The following is an 11,072-nucleotide window of genomic DNA, read 5'->3' as shown; positions in this document are numbered from 1 at the left end:
TTTAATAATATGGGTGATTATCTTATTTTCAAGGCCAGGACAAATCGTCAATTCAATTATTTATCCACAATTGTATTTACAAATTCATTAAACTTTCATCTTCAAATTTTTCGGACTTATAAATTATTTATCCAAGGATTCACCCCCTTACCACTTTTGCTAGCCCTCGTTGACAAATCCCAAATTTAACACAATTGGTTCGTACATTTAAAAATCATCCTTAAGATATGACAGTTTTTCTTTATTTGCAGCTTTTGTTCTTGGACTTACTAAAAGCAAAAGCTATCACGGCATAAGCAGGAAAGTGTCAAAAGACTGGTTATAGGGTTCCACCATCCTGACCTCATAGAAGATATGTAAAATAGCAGCTATGAAGTTAATGAACATAAGCACGTAATGGTTGAAATCATATGCACAGAAAGGGTTGGTAATGCATTTATGTGGCACATTACAAAGCCGAATTTGCATGTATTATCAGCTCAGTGAACATGTAAACTATATTTGAAATTATCAAAATAAGAAATCAAAAAATATTTATGGGACGCAGAATCATGAAGTATCCCACCTGTACTAAACTCATTCTTGGGCCTCAGGAGATCACTTTCTAATCTACTTTGTTTGTGCTAGAATCACTATACATGTAACCTTCCACCGTATAACACATACACAATTGAATCGGAATGACAACTTCGCCTTCTATCTAGAAGGACTTCGACCTGCAAAAATATCAGTGTTTTAACTTCGTCAGAAACCACCAGGGCCAGTGGTGAGTACAAAAAAAAAAAAAAACAAAAAAAACAAACATCCAGATCTATTTTCTTTGAAGATGCTAAAATAAAAGAGTTTCAGGCTAATTAAAATAATCCTTCACTATGGTATTAAACATGGTGATCTGCACACTTTGTAGATTTAAACAATTTCCTACTGCTGTTTTGTCTACAAAACAAGGCATCAACCAAAAGAAAAAAAAAAAACCATAATAGCATTGTCATGACAGAGGAAGTTATTGAAAAAGGCTAATAGCCTTCTAAGTGTCAACTAAATGCATAATTACACATGTTTATAGTAACTATACCAAAATCACAGAGATGAAAATGGCAATAAAAAGTTATTACTCACAACAGCATCATCTGGTTAAAGAAATTTATAAACTTGCCTACAGTACAAAAAAAAGTTTGAACACCATAAAATTTCTTAGAACTTTGGGAAACTACCTGAAATATTGATCATAATAAGCTTGCACTCAGGAGTCCAACTGGTCTTTCTCTCCCAAAAGTTCCATCATCAAAATCTTCATTAGTGGAATTTTCTTCACTTAGCAATTTGCTCTCTTGTGCAGGATTTAGGTCAAGAGGCTTCCATGTCATTGGATGATCCTGCTGAGTATTACCTTACTCGGATCCATGACTAGTGTCAGCATTATCCTCCACATTTTGTCTATCACAACACTCTGACTCCATCTTTTTTTCACCATCAACGCACAAAAGTTCAACATTAAGATCAGAGTCCAAATCAAATCCCGACTGATCCCCAGTCCCGTGAAAAGCAACTGTTACAGCTCCTTGATCAGATTGCTCAGCTGTATCTTTTTTCTGCCTCTTCCATTTCTTAGTAGAAGAAGTACCATCATCCTCAAAATCTTCTTCTTCTCTTTCTTTATGTAAATAAACCCACAATTTCCTCTCTCCATCAAATTGTACACAAGGATCACGTTCATAATGCAATCGGTCTAAGGCCCCACTAACAACCTGGTTAACTTGTGTATCAGAAACGTCTTCAACGATGTACTGAGAGTCTCTTAACAAAGTACAAACATCTGCACGGGTGCCAATACTTCCTGGCAATCTGGCAGCAGCATCTCTGACAAGACAAAGAATCGTAACATGTGGTGGCCGATCACGTTTCAGCATAAAATGGTCTCGAGCCTTTGAAGTTGGCTTACCTCCACACCTTCTCAAGGGAGCAACTATTGATTTTTTGCCATCAGCAGCTGTGTAAGAGAACGCCCTGTCAGGAATAGAATACCTAAGAAGCTCCTCCCTACGGAAATAAGCCCTCACTTCTTCAGAACTTGGGCCAATGGTGTTAAGGCTTTTCTGAGCTCTTAGGTCTCTGAACCTTTCTTTCTCATCTAAATTGACTTGCATCAGTTCAAGCGGTGGTGCAGGAAGACTCCCTATTTGTTTGAGCGTCTCTTGACCATTTTTTAGCCAATTTGCAAATGAATCAACCAACTTTACAAGCATTTTGTGAGGAAGACCCCAGGCTTCAGGTGATGTCACCTCCTCAATAGTCTCATGATCATTTGAGCTATGCGTAACAGGACCAACCCAAGACCAACTTTTTGTGGACTTTTCATAGGCAACAAGTGCCTTCCAACCTTTTGCTCCCAAAGGTGCCGTCTTTGATGAGAAAATTTTCAGAACTCCCCGAACTAAATCTTGAAGCGGCTCTTGTGTCTCAAGGACACATGGATCTCCAGGATTCACTGTCACACGATTAACAATCTCATGAACAGTAAGAAAAGGCACACTTGTTTGCATAGGATGGTCCAGATTATTGATATCTGCATTGTCATGAGAAAAAACCCCATTCACAGCACCTTCCTGTTTTCCATTCTGCACCTCTCTAGGTTTGCCAACCTCTAAGGAATCTTCTGGAAGTGGAGTAATCATTGCCATGCGAACTGCAGAAAGAAGATGTATAATTGAGAATGCGAAACCAGTATGAACTGTAGGGGTAATCAAAGTAAACGGCTTTTTCTGTGGTTTGATTTCCATCTCCATATCTGTGGCTCCTACTTCTGCACCATGGGGTTCAGAAGCTTCCATATCTGACGTATCAGCATCAACCTCTGCTTTTTGTTTTCCCTTTTTCTTCAAGATAGGGGAATCATCAGTTTGCTGCCGAAGGTTAGACTGCAGGTTACCACCTTCACCTCTTCTATCAACATCTGCCACATATTTCTTCCCCTTCCTCTTCTTTGTCACTGTTTTGCACCCTAGAAATGAAGCTTCAGATTTTTCACGGTCATAATATGATTCAATGCTCTGGCCTTTCTTCCTAGTTCTACCTAGGTTATTTTCATTTGCCAATGATAGTGGTGAAGCATCCTCATCAACAAGATAATTATGCAGATAATTTAACTGAGACATAGAATGATCACAGGCAAGTTCACCTTTCTGCCTTTTCTCAGTAGGGTAGGCCCTTGATGCAGACATCTGTAACCTGTCACCAGGTTCCCCTCGTAACAGGCCATTCTTGTCCAACTTGTAAACTCGTTTCCCAACCTCATCCAAAACTCTAGAAGCAGAGTTACGCAAGTGACTGTTTCCATGCTTCTTACCCTTCTGTTTTCCTTTCAAATAGTAGCTTTCTACTCCAGGCACATGGACATTTTCTGCAAAGCTCCTATTGGAGAAGTGAGTGACTCCGTCAAGAGGCCATCCATCCTCTATGCTATCTTTCTTCAAAGATTTGGTCTTTTTAGAATCTAGGCCAGACTTCAATGAAGACAACCGAGAACCTTCTACGACACCACAGGGGTACGCTAACTTGCTTCTCATTAGAGGATTGCTATCCTCATCATCACTGAATTGCTCAGATGAGTCAGATTCTGTCTCTTCATTTTTAAAAAATATGCTACTACCTTTTGAAACGGCCAGAACTGGTCCTCCATTTTGCACATAGTTCCCTCTGATCTTCTCCTCTGATGGTTTCATTCTACTGTCAGAATGCAAGAATCGGTCACTCATCAGTGGTGAAGATGCTTTATATGATTTAAAACTATGATCAGGAGACTCTCGCCCCGTTTTCCGTTTCTTGCTCCTTATATTCCAATCATCAGATCTGACTGATTCTCCTTGGTTCTTATTTTGCCAAAACATTTCAGCATGTTCAGATAAGTCAACTCGACTCCCTTTCAATGGCAGTGGTGGAGCTCGGCCATTCATAGACTCTATCTGATCTCCAACTGCAAATTGCTGATGGTTTTCAGAATACTTGGACTTTTTGGCAATATCATAGGATGCTCTCAAGTTAGGTGGCTTTGAAATATACACTTTTGCATCGGACAACTGATTCACATTCCTATTCCTCCCATAGACCTGCAAATTATGCTTTGAAGACAGAGGAAAAGCCATGAAAATATCACCAGCTAATTTTTTCCCCCTTAAAAGGTCATCCTTCTTCCCTGCTCTCAGTGAACCAGATTGTCCCATGATGCTACACACAACATTTTGGTCTCGTTGAATACCCATTCCAAACATTGGATCTTCAGCATCATCATCTAACCTCATTTGATCTCTTGCCCTGAGTGCTGCCCCTGACTCATATTTCTGTCGAGGAAGAGTTCTTGGCAAACCATATGGCCTAGAATTCATATCCAAACCAGAGTAATAGTGGCTGTCAAACTCTTTTGCAGAAGGAAACTTTGACCCACCTGTCTTAAGTATACCTTTTGGATTCTGCTTCCCATATTTTGGTGGCTCCAAAGTCATTGGCCGTCCTCGTGAAATGAATTCTAAATTCGTATCAACCCCATAGCCAGAGTAACCACCCATTTTCTGCAAAGCACTCCGTTCCTTAACCCTTTTGCTCCACCACCCATCACCCAAATCCTCTCTTTCGGAGGATTCAGAATCATCATCTTCCAATTTTTCATACATCAAACTCTTTTGACTTCTCATAATATTCAAAACACTAAGCAGCTCCTCAATACTGTATCCCCTACAATTAAGCCAAGCATCCCTGATTTGACAAAGATTGACAACCATATTATTCTGATGCTTCCTCAAATTATGGTAATGCTGCCGCTTTTGAAAGAAATCCAAACCCTCCCGATAAAGTGCAACTCTTGGCTCACACAACCCTCCTTTCAACATATCAAACAACTTCTTAATAGGACTCGTAAAATGAAAATTATTACCTGTAAGAAGGTCATTCAAAGTCCTCATAAATATGTCCTGATCCATGTCAGGTAAAAACTTAGCAAGGCTAAACCTCTCTTCATCACTTAAACACTCATTCCACACATCAAGAGACAAAATATCTTCCAATCCAGGAAGATCATATAACTCGAAAGGAACAGAACAAGTCAAGTTCCCAACTTGGCAAAATTCAGCCCCGGTTTCACCTAATTCCAATAAATCAAAGTCATCCGAACCTGCTCCTGAATCAGCATCATCAAATTCATGATCAGAATCAACGGCTGAGCTTCGATGTTGAAGCTCATCCTCATCACTTGACATAGTCATCTCTCTACTAACAGGTGAAAACTCCGCATCAAACCGTGAAACTTTGAAGCTATTCTTCTCAATCGCCATCATAACATAAAACAACCAAACTAAAGACAACAATTCTAACCCAAAATTCTACCAAAATTTTCAAAAAACTGTTTTCACCGCTTCCGAATAGAGCCAATTCATCAAAACCCTAACAGAAACAAATAAATAAAATAAATCCTCAAATTTTGAAATTACAAACAGAATAAAAACAAATAAAAAAGAAATTAAATTGAAGAAATAAAACGAAATTGAGAAGAAAAATATACCTCATTCGAGAGGAAAGGAAGAATATCTGCGGCGAAACTGACAGTCAAGGAATTGAAGATTTGGAGATTTCTTCTTCTTTTTTCTTTTTTTTTTTTAATTTGAAGAAAAAATAAGGAGAGTAAAAAATTTGACAATTTGGTAAAATGTGGGAAACCCTAAAGGGAGTTAAATAAAATACGGCAGGAGATGGGGGAAGGGAGTGAAGAAGACGGTGGTGACGTGTAAGGATGGGAGCCGTCGGATGGAGATTGGAGGGGAAAAGACGAAAAAGGCCAGAGGGGCGGGGGGCAAGGAGGTAGAGGAAAGAAAGTGGAAAGAAACTTAAGGGTTTGGTGAAAGAGGGAGAGGAAAGAGAGAGAAAGGGGGTTACTCGACTCAACTCAGTGAGTTGAGTTCGAGCGAAAGAGAAAGAGCGAGAGGAAGCCAGAAGGGAGTGCGAAGTGCCCATGATTTAGGAAAATTCCGGCCGTTGGATCTGTCCCTCTTTAGGCTCTATTGGCCATTCGACGTCGTTTTAATCTCTTTCGTTTTTCATCTTTTTCCCTTTTTTTCATTGTTTTAGAGTTGCATATATTTGTCATAAACGAAAACTTTTTTCAAATCAAATTTGGTTTCCTAATTTTTTTTCTTTCAATAAATTGTTATTTTAATTTTAATTTTTTTATTTTTTTCAAATAAAAGCAAACCAATGCCACAAAAAGTTACATGAAAATTGTAAAATAATCGATACAAATATTATTATTTTTCATTTTTCATAAGAGAAAATTCATTCTGGAAAATTGAAATTTTGATTATATTACTTATCCTATTTGACTCTGCATATTATTTTGAAGGGTTTGGAGTGTTTTTATATGTGAATGTTTCTTTCCTGTTTCCTTCTTTTCCTTATTATGTTGAGGCTCTATTGCACAGACAAGTTTTACATGCCATTGCCAGGTACTCTATGATTTTTGTTTTTAGTAGGTCCTGTTTGGCTTGGCCATTTACCATGTTGTTTTTGTTTTAAGTTACCATGGCCATTTACCATGTTGGCCAGGTTCAATGCCTTCTGGTATGCACATCATTTGCTGACCTTGGTCAATGTCCAAATGATCATGCATAGTTACTTACTCATCTTCGAAAAGCCCTGCTACCTGAAGACAGTATGTTCCATTAATTAATTCAGAATCATTCTTGAAGAACATTTATCAAAAACTAATGGTACCGTGTCTTCCTCTGCAGACATGGATGTATCTCCTGATTCCAATGTTATTCTATTCGAGCAAGAGATTCCTTACCAGGTTCCAGGAACACAAGCATATCATGAATGTCATTAAGGTATGCATGCAATTCTCCTCCCTTTCATCTCTCTTGCAATCAGTCTCGAAATCCAGGGTTAATTTAATCACTTTTCAGGCTGTGATATATACAGGAAATGTTCTAGCTCTACATGTGACCAAGCCTCCAGGATTCAAGTACAAAAGTGGAATGTATCTGTTTGTCAAGTGTCCAGATATATTTAAATTTGACTGGTAAATGTATCAGATGTTATTGTATCTTATATTTGTCAGAAAACGTTATCCATGCCTCAGATATATCTATGTTTACAGGCACCCCTTCTTCATCACATGGGCACCAAAAGATGACTACTTGAGCGTACACATTCGGACCCTGGGGACTGGATTACAGAACTAAAAGATAGATTTCAAAAGGTAATAAACATATAATCTTAGTCATTGCTGCATCCATTCCCATTAATTTTGCATTGATGTTACAGAAAATTAGAGGCAATTTAATGCAAGTTTGTGAACATCCCACTGTGGAACCAAAAGGAGGAAATTTAATGAGAATGGAAACTAGAGAGCAATTAAAAAATTAGTCTCAAGTAAAGACTATGAACAGGATCAAGCTAGGTGAGTCAGCTGTTGGTTCAAGGTTGTTTTACATGGCTTCACCAGGTATATAACATAGCTTCCATTTCTTGGCAGATTTCCAAGTATCTTCATTAAATGGCCATATGGAGCACCAGCTCAAAACTATAAGAAGTATGACATTCTCTTTCTTGTTGGTCTGGGCATTGGGGCAACTCCATTTATCAGCATCATAAAAGATCTGCTAAGCCCCAACAAGCCAGCTGTGAGTTTGGAAAATCAGATTTCAATCTGTTGAAATCCTTGCAAAATTTGATGTTCACTTTACCATTAGAAAATTTTTGATAAATACAGGAACGCCTAGAAAAGGAAAATTCGTGTGGCTGTGTGAAGGCTCCTAAAAGTATCCTGAAAGGGCATATTTTTGTTGGGTAATTAGGGAACAAGACTCCTTCGAATGGTTTAAAGGAGTCATGGATGAAAATCTTTACCTAAATTGTTCTATTTCTCTGAAGAAATATCAATCAATCAATCTACCATATCTTTTTATGTGTTCGAGTATTGCAGAAAATGATAGAAATGCACAACTACTTAACTAGTGTGTATGAAGAAGGCGATGCTCGGTCTGCCCTCTTATGCATGGTGCAGAAAATTCAACAAGCTAAGAATGGAGTTGATATTGTCTCAGAAAGCAGGGTAATCTCCATTTTCATGAGCTTGAATATGCATAATAGGCTTCTTTGGTAAACTTATTTTCTGAAGTGAAACCTCTGAGCCTTTGAGGCAGATAACAACACATTTTGCAAGATCCAACTGGAGGAAAGTTTTCTCTCAAATGGCTAATACTCACCAATCTCCTCCAATAGGTAAAAGCAGCTGAAGCTAAATTTTTACGCATGCCGTGGAAGTGCTACACTTACCAAAGTATTAAAGAAGCTATGTCAAGAATTTAGCCTAGAAACATCAACTCGATTCCATTTTCAAAGAACTTTTAAAGTAACAGTTATGTCAAACTACACATATCAATTCAAGAAACTTGTTATAGAGTGTTGATCATCAAATACATTCTTTGAGCTTTCAATTTTGCTAAAGGTGAAGCTCTCTGATCACTTCCGACAGAATTGTATACTCATTTGAAAGAAAGTGACAATCCATAGCTAGGATCTTGAAAGTTCACAGCAACAAATTAAGGAAATGTCCCAGCAACAAGAAGACAAAAACTTTCAATTCTTCGAAACATAAATATGTAACATTGGCACATCTCTTAAATGCACCAAAAAAGGTAGCTCTAAGGACAATATATATAACTCTCAACAAGTGGGATCCAATCGATCTTAAAAACAAATGATGGTACAAAGCACTATGATCCAAGATCACCAGCATTCAATTTATGACAATTGAGAATCTCTAAATTATTATGTTCATTTGAAGGGTTCTACATATTCGAAGAAGAAAACACATGAAAGACAGCACCAACCTGAATTTAACTAAAAGAGTAAGAAAATATGGGTGCTTAATTGTGTTATTGGCTTTAAATCATGGGAATTTTGTAGTAACCTATACGCAGGTAACACTATAAATTTTATAGTAGAAATTGAAATAAATTGAAGTAAAGGGTACTCTAAAATACAAAATACTGTAGACATCCAATTTGGTCCAAGCCCAGATCAATTAGGCCTGGTCCAAATAGGTAAGTCTTTTTTTTTTGTATTTTACATTTTTATTTTTATTATTATTATTGTTTTTATATATATTTTTCTTTTATTTATATCTTATGTATTTCTTAATATATATATCCTTATTTTTTTTCTATTAATATTTATATGTATATTTATCAGATTATATGTTATAATTTATCTATTATTTAATTTTAATTTATCTGATTTATTTTCATTAATATTTTTATTTGATTTTTTTTATTTTTTTGATTTATTTAACTGAAGATTGGATTGGGATTCAATCAGAAGAGTCCATGTTGGATTCAATGATTGAATCCCGATCCAAAGAGGAGTTGGGATTGATCAGAAACTCTTCTGATCAATCCCTATAAAAGGACCCTCAGAATCAAAGGAAACACACAGAAAAACAGAAGGAAAAGAGTACTGGTTGAGAGAAAAAGGCAGATAGAAGATATTCGAAAGCTGGAAAAAGGTTTAGAGGCGTTAGAATAGTTTTAGGAATCGTTGGGAATTTTTTGAAGATTTTTCTGTGAATTTTTTCTGAAAATTTCTAAAAAATTTCCAGATTCCGGTTGAATTTTTCGACGAAAGTTGAATTTTTCAATGACAATTCTGGTCAAGATTGAAGTTTCCAGTCAGCTGCCCCGTTTTGGGTGAAGATTCTCAGAAATCGATCAATTTTTCGATGAACTTTCAGTGAAAAACTCAGATTCCGATGAATTTTTCAAAATCCGGTGAATATTCAACTGGAGTTCTTTAGAAAGTTTAGAGAGAAGGAGGAGAAGAGGAAGGAAGAGAGAGAGGGAGGAGGCTCGATCTACTGAAAAAACAAAGGAATAAGCCTTATATACCCTCCCAAAACGATGTCGTTTTTGCGTTAAGTAACCCGGAAGATCCGCGCGTTTTACCGAGATTCGACCCAACTCGAGTGTCGACCCGCTTTCGACCCGCGTGTGTCTTGCTTCTTCAAGTCGTTAGCCGTGCCGAGCCGACACCCCTGAGCCGTTTCTCCGAGCCATTTTTCTTCCTCAAGCCGATCCGAACCGAGCTTCAAGCCGAGCTGCTCCAGGTTTTTTTTTTTTCGTTTTCTTTTTACTATTTTTATTTATTTATTTATTTATTTTATTATTATTTAGGGTTGTTAATATTTTTTTTATTTTTTATTTATTTTCATTTTATTTATTTTTTATTTTTATTTTATTTTTATTTATTTCATTTTCTTTAAATAAAATTAAAAAAAAAAACAAAAAAAAACATTTTTGAGGAAAAGTTGAAAGTATCAATTTTTCTTAAGAATAAATTTTCAAAAAAAGTTTTTTTGACAAAAAGTTGAAAGTATCAATTTTTTAGGAAAGTATCAATTTTTTTCGAAATTAAAATTTTCAAAAAAAATATATTTTTAGGGAAAAGTTGAAAGTATCAATTTTCCTTAAGAATAATTTTTTTTTTGAGGAAAAGTTGAAAGTATCAATTTTCCTTAAAGATAAAATTTCAAAACAAAAAGGGTTTTTTTTTTTGAGAAAAAGTTGAAAGTATCAATTTTTCTCAAGATTAAAATTTTTAAAAAAAATATTTTGGGGAAAAGTTGAAAGTATCAATTTTTCCTTGTACAAAAAAAATCATTTTTTTCTCTTTTTTATTTTTTTAAATTTTTTTAATGTTAAATAATCTGACGATGAAGCTTCTGCAAGTGAAACAGTAGTTTTCTTGCATACTTCTAAGGTGAGAGAATTTTTTCAATTTTCTGCTAAAAGTATTAGAGTCAATTGAGAATAATTTTCAATAATTAATTACTTGGTAAAATTTTAAGGCTCATTGGATAACACAAATTTAAGCTGGTACCATCTTTTGATGGGCATTGTGAGGGTGCTATAACCTTCCTCACACGTAACCGAAATCTCGAACCCTATTCTGGTTAGTAGACCTGAACCTATTCTTTTAGGGACCCTTAAACTTAAGTGTTCCCTGAAAGAACAGATTTCTTAGGTGGC

The 11,072-nt window shown here is 36.2% G+C and overlaps 2 protein-coding genes across 2 annotated transcripts; one reads left to right on the top strand and one right to left on the bottom strand.

Annotated features, from left to right (window-relative positions):
* Positions 1-411: 411 nt before the first annotated feature.
* On the bottom strand, positions 412-6,039 carry LOC111303586 (uncharacterized). The gene is made up of 3 exons (XM_022899961.2): positions 5,552-6,039; positions 1,215-5,433; positions 412-716 (listed from the first exon to the last, which is right to left on the bottom strand). Exon 2 carries the CDS (start codon positions 5,325-5,327, stop codon positions 1,392-1,394), a length of 3,936 nt encoding a protein of 1,311 aa, XP_022755696.2. The 5' UTR covers positions 5,328-5,433; positions 5,552-6,039; the 3' UTR covers positions 412-716; positions 1,215-1,391.
* On the top strand, positions 5,739-8,455 carry LOC111302650 (putative respiratory burst oxidase homolog protein H). The gene is given in 15 exon segments (XM_022898462.1): positions 5,739-5,773; positions 6,115-6,128; positions 6,386-6,468; positions 6,560-6,694; positions 6,774-6,869; positions 6,948-7,063; positions 7,142-7,200; positions 7,203-7,243; positions 7,309-7,404; positions 7,407-7,444; positions 7,520-7,645; positions 7,737-7,900; positions 7,962-8,098; positions 8,190-8,288; positions 8,291-8,455. Coding segments are annotated over 15 exon segments (1,404 nt in total).
* Positions 8,456-11,072: the final 2,617 nt, after the last annotated feature.

The sequence above is a fragment of the Durio zibethinus genome, chromosome 13 (genome assembly GCF_047325235.1).
Source record: "Durio zibethinus cultivar Kanyao isolate XHJ-2024 chromosome 13, ASM4732523v1, whole genome shotgun sequence".
NCBI lineage: Eukaryota > Viridiplantae > Streptophyta > Magnoliopsida > Malvales > Malvaceae > Durio > Durio zibethinus.
Note: the sequence above shows the minus strand (reverse complement) of the source record. Positions and strands in the feature narration are given on the sequence as shown.